The sequence below is a fragment of the Periophthalmus magnuspinnatus genome, chromosome 23, assembly GCF_009829125.3.
Source record: "Periophthalmus magnuspinnatus isolate fPerMag1 chromosome 23, fPerMag1.2.pri, whole genome shotgun sequence".
Lineage (NCBI taxonomy): Eukaryota > Metazoa > Chordata > Actinopteri > Gobiiformes > Gobiidae > Periophthalmus > Periophthalmus magnuspinnatus.
The window spans coordinates 11301476-11321154 of record NC_047148.1 but is presented as its reverse complement, the minus strand read 5'-3'; the positions used below and the strand labels follow the sequence as shown (position 1 = coordinate 11321154).

Sequence of the window (19679 nt, the reverse complement as noted above, 5' to 3'; positions counted from 1 at the left end):
AAATGTCCTGATACAAAACAAAGAGTCACATTATCCTCAAGTGAAATTAGCAGCTGCCCAACTGCAAAGCTTTCACATTCAAAAGCTCTTCTTGTGGCAACACTGTCAAAATTAGACTTGCAGATTAGTCACACAACAGGTGTAAGCCTTAAAGGTGCACCATGTAACTTTTCAGGTGGGGGGTTCATCACTTCCATGGAGATGTTTTGCTTCCATGGAATATTTCACATTAAACTTATCCAGCCCCAAGGAGACAGGTATGTGACACTGCTAGGCCAAGTAATAAGTCAGATCTACAGAGAGGTGGCACTGCTCATGACTGCAGGTTTTTCAAGTTATTTTGAGCAACAAAAACACCCATAATTGAATGATTGGAAATTAAATGCCATACTGTGGAACAGTCCATGCAAAGCAATAACATCATGGAGATAAGCAGACTGTGTACTCTCCACTAGCAAAGTTGCTTAGTGCATCTTTAATATTTCTATGTGAAAGAACAACAATGGACATTTATTTCATTTGCTTATTTTTATTTAGCAGATTTTAATAGAATGCAAAGGTCCATTATAAGGAAACAAATTCAAACACTGTTTTTGCTATGGCATAGAGACAGACGAGAGACTGCCAAAGACATGATCATAACATTAGACTGTAAACTTTGCTTGAGATATTGAGATAAAATACCAAATGATGGTGTCCATAGTTACGGGTCATAAAAATGGGACCGTGAAAAAAAAGACACTCCTCACAAAACATCTGCAAATGTGGTCATCACACAGATATGCACCAGTGACAAAAATAAAGTCTGTGTGGCTGCAGCTACTGTTGGAAAATAATCCATTTACACTTGTGGACATATTCTCCGTACATTTACAGATCATTCTCAGGGAAGCATTGTTTTGTTGAAAGAGACGGTCCCTCACTGTACAGTGGAAAGCAGTGATTAAAAGAGCACAGAACAGAGTCTATCTCACAGGAAGTCTGCTCAAACGTAACATGGCAAATGACAAAGATTGGCAAAACTGCAGGCTGATGGAGCTGGCAGTGGCTATATAGAGAAAACAAGATCAAGAACAACTATTTTCCTTTGTGTTCACTTTTTTTAGAATTAGGAAAAAGAAGACGCAAGTACTGGAGGACTGAATTTGATATATTAAAAAGTGAGTGAGAGAATGTTGGTGGTTAAGATTCTCATCATTTTTGTCCATGTTGGTCTTTGGAATGATGTTGACTGGATGGTCTTCCTTTTAAGATTTCTTTAACGGCTGTAACCAAACTCATCGGCATCATCTGCACGGAAGTCTCCATAGCGCCAAATGTTGAGCTGCAAGGACAAGAGAGGGGATTTTTATTTAAACAGTGGTAAAAAGAAAAAATGGGAAAGAGCAGAATAAAAATGTATGGATTTCAGAAGCTGCATTAGGGTAGCCACACCATGATTGGCTGGAACTCTTTGTGCTTGCCCATCCAAGCTGCAGGCCTACACTGCCTCAAATGCCACCCAGTCTATTACTTCTCCCATTTCATCCTTTCACACAGTGCGTCGCCTCATAAACCATCATACATTTCCTGCTAAATGCCGCTTTCATCATGGCGCCCTTGGCTCCATGTGTGCCACTAAGGTGGCGCTGATTTGAATGTGAAAGAAAGTGAGCATCTGAGCGGTGTGTGATTGTACAAGCAGGGCCTGTGTGGGAGCCTTCTTTTTGGCGCTCAGAAGCATGCAGCTCAGCTGTTAATGCTGTGATTCATAGCTAATTAGCGACTGTGGTAATTAGCGCTCGTTATTAGGATGAATGGAGCGGCGTGTATGCATTGCCATTTTCCGCCTCGCACATTTGGGTTTTTTTTCCCCTTGCTAGTTGTTGTGTGGCGCTACCAGGAGCAGACAGTATACCTGCGATTAGCCTGGTCCATCTGATTGACTCACGGCACAAACAGCCTGTGAGCAGTAACGCACTGATTGGAGAGTTGACGTTTACATGTGTAGACACTAAATAGAACCCAATCATGTCCATGAGCTCCAGGGTTTCAGTTCGTCATTCTTCCGTTCCCTTTCCTTTTCGTGTCTTTATGTAACAGTGACTAAGATCCATTATAGTACCAATTTAAGTAGACTTGTTCAGATAGCTTTGCTATGGTTTTCAATTATCTGCTTAGACCAAATGTGGTCATTTCCACCACACAAAGCTAACAGGCATCAGGGTCAAGCCTTCCCAAGCTGGCTTTGTCTCTTCATCATGAAGGCTATAAGTGTATGTGTGTGTATATATGTTATAGTGCTCGCTCTACAGCCTGCTTCCTCTTCATCCCAGCTGAATATACTTTGCACATATCCACACCCCCCAATTCACAGTATGAACCCGCACAGACTGTGGGCAGCAGTCCATATGGGACAGTGCTGACTGCCAATGTAATGTGTGGCATTTTGAGAAGGAGGAAGGGGGAAGATAAAACAAACTTTACAAATGTTGTTGAATGTTTGAAAGAATATGTGCTGATATTAATTGTAAAAGCTGTGCAGAAGGATGGTAGAGATGCTACGGACTACATACTGTAGAAACATAGTGGAAAAAAGTAGCTTACCCTGGCACTCTTTGCAGATTCTTGACTGTTCAGGTACTCCGTCACCTGGGGCAGAGAAAAAAAAAAAGATTAGCATACTGTATCTGTGCATCACATATCCGGTTTATTAGCTAAATCAGCGGCGACTTTGAACCTGTTCTGATCTTAGAGACATCACTTATTCCTGCTATATTTTATATATATATATATATATATATATATATATATATATATATATATATATTTTACACACACACATAAATACAACCCCCCCCCCAAAAAAAAACCAAAAAACACTTCAACAACACCATCAAGCTCCAGTTTGAGTAAAGGACACAGATATTCCCTATGACATTAGATGCAGAGAACAGAGTGTTCTCTGAAGATCAGCGAGATCAAGAAAACACATGCTGTCTGCGAGTGGCTGTGACTGCAGGAGCTTATAGAGCTGTACAGTACAGAGTGGAGCAGGGTCAGGGCTTCATCACAGTATGTTTCAGTGCACTTGAGCCACTCCAGAGGAGAGGGGCTCCATCAGTGAGCGCCTGTGTGCCTCATGTCACCAACTACATTTCTGAGCCTGGCTCATAATCAGTGTTCACAATATTGTGCACAAGGTGTTAACAGGCTGATATATTACAAGGTTAAAATGAAAACTGCAGCTATTATATGCTATATGCTTATAATTTCCAACCATCCCTATCCATTCATATTGTTTACATACATTTCGCAATAATAATAATAATAATAATAATAAGTTGCTGTAATCCTTTATTCATCCAAGCCTTGGTACATGAAAGAAAAGTTGGAGGGTAGTCATCTAGACGAGGTTCTCAGTGTTAAAAACATTGTCCAGATGACAACCTTTAAAACTGTTTTTTTTTTACCACAAAAGGCACTGAGGAGAGGTACGAGGGGAGCTGACCTCCAGAGCTACTTTTTGTGTGAATACTAAGCATCATGTGAAAGGTAAAGACTTGACTTTCTTTGTTAATATTTGTTCTGATTCCAAAAGTGAGAATGAGAAGTGTTAAAGCTGTTCATTTGGAAAGGACAGTGAAGTTTAACTGCTGTGCTGGCATATGCAGGTAGACTGATTTGATCGCTACACTGCACAAGACACCACACATAGCAGACATGCAGCTACATGGTACAATAAAGCCTTTATTCAAACTAATGCACATGAAACTTCACGAGTCATCCATCACCAGCCAGCTAGAGGAGATGTTTTTTAGAAGGTGTTTGAATATGTCCTGTCGCTCCCATCAGGCAGATGTCACCATATGGAGACGCCAGCAGACAATATTTCACACACACAAAAGGCCAGTGATGCCATTTGGACTTTATTGGAAAGCCCGAGTGCCTGCAGCAGTAAGAGGCCTGCTTTTTCTCTCAACATTCAGAGAGCTAGAGGTAGAAATTAGAGGCATGTGGGAGCGAGGTGTCATATCTCCTCAAGTGGATCTCACAACAGGGGAACACAAAGGACAAAAATTACATTTGGGTGAAAGCAACTAACTAGAACATAAATTCTTTTTGAGTATGAACTGCGTCCTTTCCAAAGCGTTGGCATCTGAGAATCATAGCCCCAGAGCTGTACAGAGGCTGGAGAGCACTACAGAACAATGTGCAGATGATGAGCCGTCACGCTGCAGCTCTCAGGGTGAGCCCTCTTGTTCTTCGGTCAGAGGGGCGCCTCCTGGATCTCTCCAAATCTGTCTAACGCATGAGCTGTGGCGCAGCAAAACAGCCAATCAGAGAGCAGCTGACAGTTTCAACCCGCTCCATTTTTCCTACACCGGATGCTTCCATTATAGCTTCTCTATGGGCTCCTGTAGTGAGACATAATAGCTCATTTACGGCCTTGACAGAAGCAAAGCCCCATCTGGAGCAAAGTTGTGTCAAAGGAAGTCATCATCATTCTCATGCAAGGGACGCATGTCTACACTACACATGTTCCATACAACATTATACACAAATGCACTATTAGTCAAAAGTTTGGACACACCTCATTCTGTTTTTTTTCTTTACATTTACTGTTTTCTACATTGTATATACATGCTGAAGACATCACACATATGAACCAAAATGTATGAAATTCATTATGTAGCAAAGAAAAAAAAAAAAGTTCAACAATTTTATATTTTAGGTTCAAGAGCTTCGAGATATTTGCTTTGCTGACAGTGCTGCAAAACCACGGCCTTCTATCAATGAGCTTCATGATGGAGTCATTTGAAATGGTTTTCTCTTCACAGGTGTGCCTTTGTCAGGGTTCAATAGTGGAATGTTATGAGTGTGCAAAGCAGTGGTCAAAGTAAAGGGTGGCCATTTTGAACTATTTAATATATAAAGCATATTTTTATTTATTTCAAACTTTGATTACTACATCCCATGTGGTCATTATTAATAGTTTTGATGACTCCAATGAGAATCAACAATGTAAATAGACAAAAAACAAAACAAAAAACACTAAATGAAATTTTTTTTTTACAAAATTTTGACCAGTGTGTAAACCAGGTTTATATGCAAGAGACTGAGACAAAATTGACCAAATCAAAGCTAAAAACTAATGGCACATGATGAATATGCCTAGAGAGAATGCAGTGTTTGGTGGGAGTTTTGGTGGCAGAAGGCGGTGGGTGACTGTGGACATGTCTGGATGACCCTACAGGGCTCCCATATGCGAGACAGATGCCACGTTTGGTGAGCAGTGGCTGATGACAGTGGTGGATCTCTAAAATGCTGCCAAAAGAATGTGCTGTGCCCAAAGCTCTGTGTGTGAGGGATTACTTTTTTGGACTTCTGATAGACTTCCACACCAACAGGATCGTGACGAGAGTTTAAGATGATCAAAATCACTATGTACTACAGTGTTTGAGGAAGGCAAAGTTCCGCTATCAGTTATAACTATGTACTGCTGCAAATGACAGATTTTAGTTAATTATCTTTGCACATTTACTATGCATTTGAATTTTTTTTTTATAGGCAAAGTGTTTGAGAGAAGGATATCTGCTTGTTACAGCTCTCAATTTGTCCTCCTTTCCAAGTACCTCTTAACTATGGTACTAGGTAAATAAATTGGTTTAGTATATTGTAAATTTATACTGTTATACTGACTTTTAAAATTCAAATACTATTCAGTTTCAGCTTCTTTTATATTCTGAATAGGTAGTACAAGCACTTTTTTGTAAAAAGTGCTTGTGTAACTGAGTGTCTCCATACCTCTGGTTGAGAAACAATGATATATAGCCATAGAAAAAACAGGCCAGGTGGACACAGTAGACATCTCTGCTAAATGGTCGATAGTAATCTAATCAAGGTGTTAGACAGTTTGGTCATCATCATTATCGCTGCCATCAAACTTTTAGAATGCCTACTACAAATCAAGCATTATTAGTTAGGAATATTGTTATGCTCTGTCTCCCTGAAGCCTGTTTTTGAGCGAGCTGAGGCACAGGTGGCGTCTCTGGTGTTTTGGCTTGCCTGTGTGAGTGCGTGTCTGGCTGGTTATGAATCTGTCTGGCTGTGTGTGTTTGGTGCATCTTTCCACACACACTGGCCCGAGCCGTGCCCAGGTCCAGGTGGCGTTCTGGGGACTGTGGTGTGAATGTGAGATCTCTGACAGGACTCCCGAAGACAGCACTGTGACAGGTTGTGCGCGTCTGGTGCGTAGGTGAGTGGCCTCTTTTTGATTTCACACCATGCTAAAACGCCAGTGCTAACCAGATTCTGGACAGAGAATGCCTGAAAAGCAAGTGACTAATCAAAGTACTAAGTGCTCTTTTGGACTTGAGTAGTATAAAGAAAATGCATAAGGTTAAAGGTTTATTAAGAATGCCCTGACAGTGCATATGAAAAGTATTGTGCAAATCACAAGTGGCAGTTTATTTGTTGCAGTAATATACAATATAATCTAGACTATGAAAATGGTTTTCAATATTCATTTGCTGAGCATGAGATTATCATTTAATAATTGCCATAAAAGTTAAAAGTTTTTATTCCAATGTCTGTATTGAACCCCTAACCACATGACACAGGATTGGCTGCAGATCTCTCAGTTAAAAACACCCAAGCAGATCAGTGATGATCAGAAATGATTTCATCTCAATTCAAATTTGATTATTTGAATAGCCCTAGCTTCTACTGCATGCAACATTCTCTCCTTGACTATAGAAATCTTTCTTAAAGCCATGTCAAAGCTGCTGTGTGCACTGGTTTTACTGGGATTGCACCATGTTGCACATTCGTCCCCATAGCAAGCCTGTCAGAGGAGATTAGGAGCCTGTGAGAATGTGGGATGACAAAGCCAGCAGCAGGGGTCCATGGCACAGCACTGTAGGTCACGTTCAAAGACATTCAGTTAATGTAGGCTCTGAGCATGTTACATACCCTAGGGACAAAAACACTGTTGTATAACAAATGGAAAATTAATATTTACTATTACAACCTATGGTCCTTTTTCTTTCTTCTTAAGCATTTTGTTTGATATGTTGGAAAGAGGAATGTACTATTGGGAGCAATGGGGCCAATGCACTGCTAAGCTTAATGTGTATGTGCCCAGTCGGTTGCAAGGTTGCAGAATATGTCCACTAAAAAGGCCTATCCCTTGTAAATTAGGTACTAAGCCACTGGTGGGGAGCGGTCATGCTGCCGTATACCCCATGAAATTCAGATGCTAAATGTGTGTGTGTGTGTGTGTGTGCTGGGAGCGGCGAGGCTCCTGATGGGCCGTGACAGGCAGTGGGGTTGAACAGAGAGGGCAGCGGGCTGAAAGTCGCTCGATTGGTGGTCCGGTTACGCTAAAAGCCTTTCCTGGATGACACATTTACAAGTTTACAGGTCAGAGTGAAGGCAACAGAGAGATTATACACAGATTTGTAGATTTGTTTATAAAGGAACAAAGACAAGTGTATATATTGGGGGACAATATGGCTTCTCCCTCCTGGAAACCACAACAGCACTGACATGATAAGAAAGCCTGTTTGCCCACGAGGCCTCATTTTGTTATAGTGAACCTACTGAACAGAAACACAAGATTCCCAAGAGGCGTATCATCAGTGTCCGAACCAGTGGCTTAGCAGCGTGGAGACACAAGACTACATTCTCCTGAGCCGAAGAATGTGCACCAAACAGCAGCGGCACACTTTGATAGATGAAACAAGCCATCCCCGGAGGCATGCTTTGTGTGTGTGAGTCGCTTCCTGATTTCCTGTATGGATTACACACATGCAGCCTCATTTGTACTAACGCTTCTCAGTGTGCCATTTTATCTTCATTGATGATTTCAACCCCCATTAGCACAATTACTGCGAATGGGACAGCTGCACTATTAACTACACTGGGAATCTGCTATAGCTGTAAGCAAACTATGGCTACCCATGAGGCAGTTTAAGTATAAAGAGAAAAAAAATGCATTATATGTTAGTTGCCACTTAAAGGCTGCCATACTGGCCTCTAAATGATATGCACTACTTAAAAGAGCTGCTGAGCACTCATACATTAAAAAGCAAGGCCTCAGTATAAATACATTAGCAAAAATAAGATAAAAGGGAAACTAAAACTACATTTCCCAAGAGGCTACTGCTGGGTAATTAAAACTCCTGTTTCACTGTTGTAGAGGAACAGCACAGCTGTTAATCTGCCTTCTGCTGACACAAACACTACATTACCTTTATAACAAAGTCAGTCTTTATAACCAGTGCACTCCAGTGTGTGCTGGTAAAGGCCTTTTTTTCTTTAAATAAAGCTTGCTACAACTAGGCCTAGTTCAATACAGCAGGCAGCATCACTGTTGGTGGCTGATAATAATTGGACTGGTAAGGCAATGACAGACACTTGCAGAAGTAATTGACTCGTAATTAGCAATGGGAGATTATTAGCTCGTAGCTCTAATGAACTTAGGAGACATCCACTCATGTCAGTTAGCAGAGGTGACTGGGCGAGACGGGGAGCATGTGGACGTTTGTTTGCCATGTTGTTGTCTGCTGCTGACAGGGAACACCGGCCAAACCAGCAGAGCACGAAAGATGTGTTAACAGCCATCTTTTCTGCAGGATGTAGTGACACTATATCTGGCACAACAGGACTAGAAGGGCCAAAATCAACTGACAGATTATATACAGATACAAAAACGCAGCATTAAAAATACTTTTGGCTTACACGACTACCAGTGAGTGGCGTCGCACTTGATATTTACACCCAGCACGCTTAAAACTACTCTCAGCAGAGAGGCTGTTATTTTATGCCATATTTCATTTGTCTGACCAAATGTTTGACAGGCTAGTCACTTCTCTGCCACCCAAACACAGCAATTACTGTTGTTTTTCTAACAACCCATTCTAATGATCAACATTGTGTATCTGTTAAACCGTTTGGTCAGAAGCCTCAACGACAGACAGAGGAGCACAACCAGCACTTAAAAATAATGCACCATTGTCTTGAGAGCCTTAGGATAATGGGACAATAATATCAGCGAGCGATTACAATATGAAGATCTCTAAACATGCCATACCAGACGCTTTAAACAATAAGTCTATAAGTGCATGTGGAAGAGCTTATGTATATGTATATTATGGGATATACATGCTCTAATTCCATAGATCCATTTCTGGGTCATGGCCTTCTATATGATGCATTTTATTTATCCCCAATCAGAGGACAGCAACGGAGAAAAGCACATCTGGCTTAAGTCGGTACACCAATATTTACCCAGAGTCATTCATCTAGTGTAGGTTAAATGTGATTTATATAGGAAAAATAAATAAGATAAAGAAAAGTACCACGGAAACTACTGAACAAATAACCAAAATGGTGGAGATATAAAGGACAAGTTACTTTTACAGTGAGTCATAGGGAGTGAGTGGAGGGACAGCAGCCTATGCAGACATTCGAGATTGTACACTATCTAAAAAATAAAAGGAAAAGAAAAATGGTGACAGTAGCCCTGAGATCAACAAAAGGCTTCTTTGAACAGCGCTTTGGTCTTCTGGCCCAGCGAGATATTACTGTGTGTTGTTGCACAAAGAATTGCAGTAGCCATTTAAAGAATCTAAGTCAGAGATGTGCATTCATAAATATAGTTTAAGTGGACAAAGGAGATCTAGAGATGTTTTTTATTGATCAGATGATTGACTTACTTTGCTATATACTTTGCAATGTCTTGGATATGTTTCAATTGTGCTATGAAACAAAAAAGCTATACTTCATCCTGTAAAGTACCAGAAATGGAATTAAATTTGAATGTGGGTAAGGAGTAAAGCTCTTTGCTACACACAGACATCATATGTCATACAAGTAAACACATGGAATGTTTTGTGATGTTTTGCATGGAATATTCCCCAGCATGAGATTAAACTTGTCTCCATAAAAAATTTTTGAGCAATAACCCAAGTAACCAAATAATTATGCAACTTTACTGCAATACTATGGGACATTCCAAGCAAAGCCATAGGATCTCCAGGGAGACATCTAGAGCAGTTTTAAGCAATAACACTCAAACTATTGATTATACTTTTGAGAGTTACTAAGCATGGGCATTTAGGTGTTAAAAAAATGTCAAGTGTCCTCGTTAAGAATTCTATGAAACTAGTATGCCTAATTGTATGGAGTCTGTAGGCCTATTAGTGGTACAAGTGCATGAGCTTAATCAGTGTCTATTCTCTATAAGGCCATTTACTCTGACAGTGCATTATAGTCCCAGACTACCCTTTAGAGGTCAGAGGTCAAAACACTCTTACAATGATGCACAGTGCTTTATTGACCATCTCTCCATCTCTGACCTGAGAGGGGCTGTTATTGGTGCTACACAAAAATGAGTTGGTGCTCAGCATGAGCGAGTGAGCAAAGTGCGTGGATGCAATTTGGCTTTTCTCCCGGCCTATAATTTACATGAATATTCATTTAGATTTGATTATGAAGTACTTTGTAATGTGGATTATTTTTCGACTCTTTTGTTGAGTTTCAATTTTTAAATAAATGACAGAGTGACTAATAAGAACGGTGAGCAGTAGCAGTAATTGCAGAGAGAATGAATTTGCCTCATTTTTCTTTATCTTTCATGTACAGAGTCACTTTGAGTGCGCTGGTTAAATTATCATAAAGAGTAGAAATAAAAGCGTGAGCAATGTGTCATGGTTCAACCGCATGGCCTGTTAAACTAAAATTGAAAAGGTGTGCTTCACTGATTGACAAGAATACGGACATTTCTCAAAGTACAATACCTGCGAGTGCTTAGTGTAATACAAGCAAAGATGTCAAACGCTGCTGCTCAAAAGCACCACATTGATTAATGAGCTGTCATAATAGCCCGACAGACAAATCAATAGAGTACGACTGTATGGTATAGCACTTATTGCCTTCACTAACACTGGGCACATTTACATGATCAATAAAAAAACAGATAACTGGAATAGTCAAACCCTAACACTATATTTTTATGTTTACATGCCAAAAAGATCTGTTCATCAAGAAAACCTGGTGACATGAGTCGATTAATCAATAAATAACTGTTGCATTTGGAAGCAAATTTTTTGTTTTGTTTTTGGCCACATTACTTTGCTCTTTTTCCATAATGTTCCTTGTTACAAGCTTCACAAGTGTGATCAGATTACTCACATCAGATGTAACTGTTTACAGGACATTTCAGTAATCCGTTAAGTTTCGAAATCAGATAATGATCCGATTTTTGGTATGCATGTAGACGTAGCCAGTGCATTTTGACTTCAACTCACCATCTTCTGCAGGTGCTTCTCTTTGCGCACATCCACCATCACTAAGCCCTCTTTGACCAGGCCCAGACCCACATCCTCCTTCGTATCGGCAAACTGTATCGTGACATGAGGGCAGACTACTCCAGAGTACTCCACGTTTAGCAGGCACTGGCTGTTGTGAATGTCCCGCACAATGCAGTCCACCACATCCGCACGGGCATCCTCCTATAGACCGAAAAGAGAAGGATAATTGGCATCTGATTGCTAAATTGCATAATAGTACACAAACGTAAATGCGAAAGGCCCATGTAAACAACTTAAATATGCATTGTTTCATTATGTTATATTATGTTTAGGGGGAGGAAACGATAAACAAACTCTTAGCAGGAAAAAGCCAGGGCTAGTTCATACATAATGCGCCAGCTGTGAAGCAATCAAAGCAGCGTTGAAGCACTTGGAAAAGATTGAACTTCTCCGGAAATGCTAAACGGATTCACCCACTTTCCCTGCGTGCCGTTCTTTTGTTCTCCTCCCATTCTGCCGTTGGATTTCTTGCCCTCTGCTACTCTCAACCTTCTCCTCTATAAAGACCAGGGTTTGATTGAACAAAGTGTGGAAGACGATAGAGCAGGCTACGAGGTAATCTGACCCCGCATCCTACCAAAGTGAGTCAGAGAGAAAGAGCGAAAAAAAAAAGAAACCAAGGGTGCAGCATCTTCAAAGACAGAAAGACACTTAAAAACAAAACTGGTCATCATCCATCTCTCCTCTTCCCTCTCTCCTCCTCGCCCTGGTCTTGTCTCCATAGCAACCCCCTTCGAGCTAGCTGCCCTTGGGTACGTACGCGTCTGCTGTATGTGTGAGCGTTGCATGTGTGGGCAGGGGAGAGCTTGTTGGAGCCACAAAACGAAGTGTTGCTTTTTGTCCCCTGCTCTCTTCCTGTGGTTAAACTTGTCAGAGGCGCTGCGGGGGAGCTCCAAGGGGCGAGGGTGGGCAGAGGCGCGGGACATGGCACAAACTGCGAACATTCAACTTTAATGAGATGCTTCCAGGACTTTCTGTCGTGAAGCCAAATAAGAAAAACTGATCTGGTTTATGCTAAGAGAATGGTGTGTTTGGGACTGCATATATGTCAACTGATACAAGGGTAACTTTGGGAAAATAGTATAATTGTATGTTATTATGCATTAACTATATAGAGAAAATTTAAAAAGGCTTGTCAGAGCCTTGCTGCCTAGTGCTGCGAAATAACCGATGATTGGTTCTTTGAAAAGAAAATTCTTTTTACACAAAGAGAAAGTTGTAAAAGCAACGACTAAAGACAGAAAGCAGCACTTTAAAGGCTGCCAAATGCCAAACAAGGAACTTGAAAGTGTAAAAATGTACTGTTTTTACACTTTGAATTGAGTGGGTTGTTGCCATCATCTGTGGCTGAGTTTGAAAATTAAAGAGTATTATTAAAGAAAAAAAACTTGAATGTTTATGTTTTATAACAAACTGTTCTGAGTGAAGCATCAACCTTTGTAACATTGAGAATTTGAACTTTGGAAGTGTATTGAAAACAACAAATAACTTAACCTGCCATTAGATTTGCATTTTTAAGACAAAAAGAAGTTGCACAGAAAGTTGCCGTCAGAATGAGGGAGAGTTAAAAAGCGATGCAAATACTGAAAATGAGGTTTAATGGGAACGTTCCAGTCTAAAAAGCCATACTGAGTTTACAATGGCACATAAACGTTTTAGATGAGATTAGCTCTTTTCATTATATTTTTCTGAGAAGGTATGACACAAACAAATTTTCAAATAACTAGAGCAATGACAACAAAGCAAACAACAAAACACAATAAACAAAACACTACCGGTGAGATTGTACTAGATCCAGCATCACTCTACTGTTGATGGCTTAACAATGTTTGCATCAGGTCATCTGATTTTACTTGTATATAGTAAGCCAACTTGTATGGTTTGGACCTTTAAAATATAAAAAGGGAAAGTAGTCAGGCAGGAGAGAGAGAAGTAAAAGGTACAAGGTTCGTTGCCCTCTTCCAGCTTGTGGTCAGCCCTGTGGTCAGCACACTGTGTTTGGCTCAGTGTGTCTGGGGGCTCTAAAGCGGAGGTGATGCCTGCCTCCCCCCGGACCGGCCAACAGATGGGCCACTTCATCCTTCAGGAGACTCAAGTCATGAGACAGGTGACAGCACGCGCGCACACACACACACGCACTTTTAGGGGCATTACATTTACTTACACGCGCACACAAACACCACACATACATTAACACAAACGCACAAACACATGGAGCTTCTACAGAGCCAAAGCCTTTGATTCTCTGCCAATGGGAGTCCAGCCAGTCCAAAATATGTTGGAAAAACTGTCATAACATAGTATGGTGTACAAATACTAATAACAATATGTGAGATACAGAACAGAATGAAAAGAACGATTTTTATGCCCATACGTACACTGTGTCCTTGGTTCATAACAACTCTTTCCAGGATAATTCATTCAGTAACTATATGATAAAAAGTCAATTTCATTCAACACTCTTTATGGTTTTACACAAGACTAACAATGTGAAAAAGTAACTGAAATAAAGCATAGGGTCTCAATTCAATATAACTGGAAAGTGAATACTGAAAGATAAAATAATCATGTTGCATCTAAAACATTGGTCCTTTTAAATCTAGCTACGTTAGTCATGTTATTGTAAGCCCCCTGGAAAAACCAAGACAATTATCAGATGTTTGAATTATTCGATTAAATAAAAACAAAAACATGTGAGAAATGTGTAGAATCTCAAAGTTGTTTCAGCAGGAAGAACACCTCACAGTGATTCTACTCTGAAAATTGGGGCACATGTCTTTCTCCGTTACTGCTAATAAAATAAAACTGAAGCAAAACAATTAATCTAATCACCATGCAAGACGCCTGCAAACTGGTACACATCAGCAGTGTCCCAAATGCCCATTAAATTTAATTAATAACACTCTAAAACACTTACAGTGCTATAAATTACATGTATTGGAGATTTACTGTTGGAGATTTATTTAGCATGCACTGTAGTAAATAATAGTAAAAAATAAATAAAAAAAAATGAAGGAAGAGAACTAATTATTTTGAAACCTGTGACATCAAAAATAATGGTGGCGACATTTACCTGCACTAAATAAAACTAATAGCCTCCCAGATAAAGCTAATTAAAGCAGATATTGAATACCGTGTCAGCCGAGATCACGCAGATTAAAAACACGAGCTGCGCATACACACTGCAGGCAATCAGCAGGCTTCAAATGAGTTGACCCTTTGACACACAAAAAAGTCCCATGTACACACAAACACACACGCACAACTAGTCTCCTGGGTTAACTAAACACTCCAAGTAAACAAGAAGATTAGGTGCAAAGGAAGAAGAACAGTATTTGTTGGTTATTAAATGCACTTCGCTGTATACCTTAGCCTCTTACTATGGCGTTCCTGTGTCAAGGTTAAATTTACCTTTTTAACATCCCTCTGGCTGTGAATGCTAATTATTTCTGGAGTCTGTATATCACTAGAGTTGTTCGTCATTGGTTCGTCTCCTTAGCTCCGCATGCATTATGTATAAGCAGAATTTTACACACTTGAAATGAAGACTCAACCCTGTCTGACAGCTTCAGACTGATATGAGGAGGAGTTTTTTTTAACTATATTTTAAAAATCTGACTGAAACCCAAGAAATCTGTTGTTAAAAAATAGGTTTTCATATGTTGCACATCTGCTGTTTTGAGTGTACTTACATCCTGTGGCACTTGGATGAAGGCAAAGGCATACTCGGTGGCCTGTGCGGGCAGGGTCCTGGTGCTGAAGGCTGGGGGCATGGCGGCCAGGCGGGTGCTGGACACTACCTCCCTCTGAAAAACCCAAAAAAGGACACGCAGTTAGCATTGATAAACTGCACAGTTAAGTGATATATTGTGGATTTATATGGCAACATGCATGTATATATGTACTATGTAGTAACACTATCATTTGTCAGGCACCATATTGACTCCTGCATGTGATTTGAATGATCATACTGAGAATAGACAGATGCTGATTTGCTCTTTAAATGCTGACTGCTTGTACTGCCTGTATCACCTTAAAGTCATAGCCCAGCTGTTTGTGCAGCAGTACACAGGGCGCTTTCAGTAAGCCCCATCTGCTTCACCGCGCAGATAAAAGCACAAGTCAAACTGCGGTCGAATCACACCAATGACAAAAGCACAGAGATGCTCTGGTGACATGAGCATTTAAACTGCTGATGGCCAAAGAGGATTTTAGCTCACGGATTTCAAAAGAAGCCTAACAGTAAACTGCTGGAGTTGCATATGTACACTATTAGATTTGAGTGCAACAGTAAAAATACAATTCATTTATATTCTTTTGCTTATCGATGCGGGCAGTTGTTGACACCACTATTTCACTTATATTGCACACCTGGAGAGTGATAAATGACCATATCTTGTTTTGGTACTAAGGAATAATAACTTTGACATTATAAATATTGTGGGGCACAAACTAAACTTTTTGAATGTTAAAAGTCTAAATAAGCTGTATTTGAGAAAACTAAAAGTGAAGTGAGTGGCAGAAGACAAAAAAAAAAAAAAAAAAACATTAGAAAGGGGAGCCAATGTGATGACCCTCATAACTTAGGTTAATGTGTTCACTGGACTGTACTGTCTAGACTGACGCTCCTTTGGACATTAAAATTTACTCAAGCCATATTAGCTTCCGACGGCAGTGTAAGTAATTTATAATAAAAGACGATTGCACTGTTGATCTGCAGCACTAGCTAATGATCATATTTTGTACTATGACTGCTGACAGGTCAAGTTGGGAAACTTATTACAGGCTAATAAGACCTGACACTGAATTCATGTAGGTCTGAATGAGTCAACACTGTCAGTGTAAGGGTGGAGTCTGATATCTCCATTTTAGTGTGTGCCAGGGCGGCCTGAGAGAATCACACTTTGTGCAACGTGCCAAAACATACTGTGTCTGCCAGCCAAACCTCAGCCATCACCATTTAAGGTCAGTCACACACAGAGTCACTCCACTGGATCATGGGAAATTTACCAAAGGCCGAAGGCTGCCCTGCTGATCACGTCATTCTCTAAAGTTTGGGTTTGCTGGGACATCCTAAAAATCCTCAGAAATAAAGAGCCCTATTTTGATCACTACTATGAAAAGGGGAAAAAAAAGTTATGCTTAGTGGCATGAAAAACTAAGCAAAAAACAAACACGCTTGTATTGTATTTGCCGGAAATCTCCAGCTGCTTATACACATGTTGCCAGTTATATCCCTTTGAATAACAAATATAACAAACAAATGCTGTCTGAGAAGATCCAAGAAGTAGATGGAAAATATCCCTGGAGATACTCCCTCCAGCTATGGATTTAACCCAAATAAAACTCTGATACGGCTTGTGTTTTGATGCGACTGTAAATGTGAATTAATTGCACCATAGTATACTCACATTGCCATAGTCAATGTAGAAGACGTGGACCTTTGAAGGCGACTCAACTTTCTCCACTCGTGCCCGATACCTGTAGTGACACCACCAGAGTAATTGAGAAAAAAGGGGCAGATACACACACAGATGGAGAGCGAGCGAGAGACAGAAAGGAGCGATGAAAGAGAAAGAGAAAAAAGAAAGGAACAGAGAGGGATGGATACAGAGAAAAGAGAGAGAGGCAAAGGAAGATGAGTAAATGATTCCATGCTTATTTCCCTGGGGAGCGGCTGTTGGACGGTGTGTCTGTTGTGATCGGGGGAGAGCGGTATCAGGCGATGAACGAACTGGGGAGTAGGAGGGGACACCGAATCTATCTGGACACACTGTGGGCTGGGCTGGCAAATTGCACCGAGGCCTCATTGCAATAAAGGGCAGATATTTAGACTCGTTTTCTCCCTACAGCTAATGTCTTTAGTGCACCCCGAGTTGAGCCCAAAATGCATTTGTCAAGTGTTTATGTGGAGATAAGCATTTTACAAGGGCAAACCCAGGCAACAATTAAATAAAATGGGATCAAGATGCGTATGACAGAACTATCATAACAGATTACTCGTATTTGACAGTTTAGAAAGTGCTAAATTTGTTTATGGGATGTTGCTTGTGTTGAGCAATGAGGATATTATATGATCTTTACATTTCATTTATTGGATCACAACATTGTTCATTTAAGGCAAAATATACTTTGGACAGCATAAATATGAGCTTTCATAGTGGAAGTTAAAAATGCTTTGAAATATTTGTTCATGAACTGCACTTTGACAGTAGGTGTAACTTCTAAGCTCAATATGCATTTCTTTTCTGTATGAAAATATTGAATGTAATATATATTTTGTATTATTCTTTAAAATATGACCTATGACATTATGGAGGTTGCCACATAGAAGGCAAATAAAAAAAAAAAAAAATGGATAACTGCTGACAATAAATGAGCAATATTTTGTGAATCCAATCAGCACAATGAATTAAGAACAAGTTTTAAAGTGCTAACAGATGCTAACGTAGCAACGCAACACTAAACCACCACAGGAAGAGTTGGCCTTTTTGTGCTCCCAGTTTGGAAAGTGCCTCTTCATCTGACCATCACTTGTCTGTCTTTGGACAAACAAATGAGAGTGAGGAAGACAAATTGGCTGAGAACCAAGGACGACAGGAGAAAAGCTAAATAATTAGGTCCACATGGGCAAAGGGAGAGAACAAGAGAACAAAGTTAAACTGAATACGTGATTAACAGGGAGACATAAAACAGTGCGGCGGAGAGCAGCGCGTGAAAGAGCCACAGACAAAGTGCGAGCGAGTTGATGAACAAAGTCTCTCACTTTCTATTCATTTTGACTGTGTCGTAAAAGGGCCTTGAAAAGCGACACAATTCTAATTAGCCCCTAATCAAACTAGCAGACATTCCACATGCATCACAGAATACAAAGATATAGACAGAACAATGCCAACATGAACATAATTAGCTGCTCTTTATAACGGCCTTCCGTGTGGACACCAATCCATAGCAACAAGATTATTATGCTCTTAAATGTAATTAGGTAATCAACCATTGTTAAAAAGCGATGAAAATATTCATTAATTGCGTGATGTCAATAATAATGGTTATTGTGGAAAGGGGTGTCCGAAATATATTATACATTTTATTGCTATATATAAAGCAACTTTCTAAAAAGGACAAAAAGTCAGTTTTTACTTAGCACAATATAGACTTACAGTAATAAATGTTTTTACTAAATATATTACTTATGTATAGCAATGAAACATACCATTCTCCATCGGCGAACTTGGCTAAGCAGTAGTCCCCTCTGCGTGCCGAGTAGGATCCTTCCACTGGCGGCTGGGCTGCGATCTCTGCTCTCATGGTCTCCATTAGACTCTCCAATTGGGATCCTGAAAACAAATAAACAAACACAACTCATGTAAGTATACATCTTCCTTCTGTTTACAACTTTTATCTTTATAGTTTTTGCAAATACACTTAAGAGATAATTGTTTGTGCACTATTCAATGTGTTCAAGAAAAGCTGTCATGGAGAGATTTTAACTTCACAGTAGTCGTGAGTTTCTTGGTTTTTCATAACTTTCTTTTATGCATTCTGAAAGGGGGGTAAACAGACAATACAAATATACAGCACATATGCTCAAGTACAGTGCATCTTCAACACAAACCTGAACTAAGGCTCAAAGGAAAGTGTTCTATCTGTGGTTTTGTAGCTGTTAGCCTGTTAGCAGTGCACCGCTAATGCCGGTTTGACCCTGTTGAAGAAATACAGCTTAGTGTAAAGCAAGCCAGCACTCTCCCAACAAGCCAAAAGGATCTTGTACAGTAGCCTTATTCTGGAAGATTGGGAGCCCAAATATGGGTGTTGATGGAGGGAGAACAGGCTGGTGACTCAGAGCTTCTGGATGGATTCAATGACTTTAGCGACAGTTAAGTGGCAGTCTGATTTGTACACATCAGCTGCACTTGTCAACCGAGCAGTGTCAGAGTGGCACTTCCTCGTGTTTATGTTAGATGACAGGTTTTTATTTAGATGCAGGATGTTTAAGAAAACAGGTGCATTTCTGTTTAGGTTCTGACAATTCACAGTAACGCATAGATGTTTTAGGTGCGCAATTAAGAAGTGGCCAAAATATACATGGTATTTCAGTCACACGGCTTTTGACGACTTGAGCATAAAAAAAGACAAGTATATTTTTTGTGTTAATAGTTCATTGCCATGGATTATTTTTTCCCTCCTCTGAAACTCATGAATTGAATCTAGTCACAGGCAGAAACAAATCAGTTTTTGCCAGTCCTATAACACTGGAAATCAGAAGCGTAAGAGTCAAATCTACATTGATTTTCTAGGTAAAACAAAAAGAGAAGAGTTAAA

General features: G+C 40.0%; 1 protein-coding gene across 1 annotated transcript in view; it reads right to left on the bottom strand.

Annotated features, from left to right (window-relative positions):
- Positions 1 to 509: 509 nt before the first annotated feature.
- Positions 510 to 19679, bottom strand: part of snd1 (staphylococcal nuclease and tudor domain containing 1) — a 109806-nt gene continuing 90636 nt past the window's right edge. The window contains exons 19-24 of the mRNA XM_033989641.2: positions 18571 to 18694; positions 16769 to 16838; positions 15050 to 15163; positions 11295 to 11498; positions 2587 to 2631; positions 510 to 1324 (exon numbers count right to left, since the gene is read on the bottom strand). Coding sequence (XP_033845532.1) covers positions 1259 to 1324; positions 2587 to 2631; positions 11295 to 11498; positions 15050 to 15163; positions 16769 to 16838; positions 18571 to 18694 — 623 coding nt within the window. The 3' untranslated portion in view covers positions 510 to 1258. The remainder of the gene's footprint in view (positions 1325 to 2586; positions 2632 to 11294; positions 11499 to 15049; positions 15164 to 16768; positions 16839 to 18570; positions 18695 to 19679) is intronic.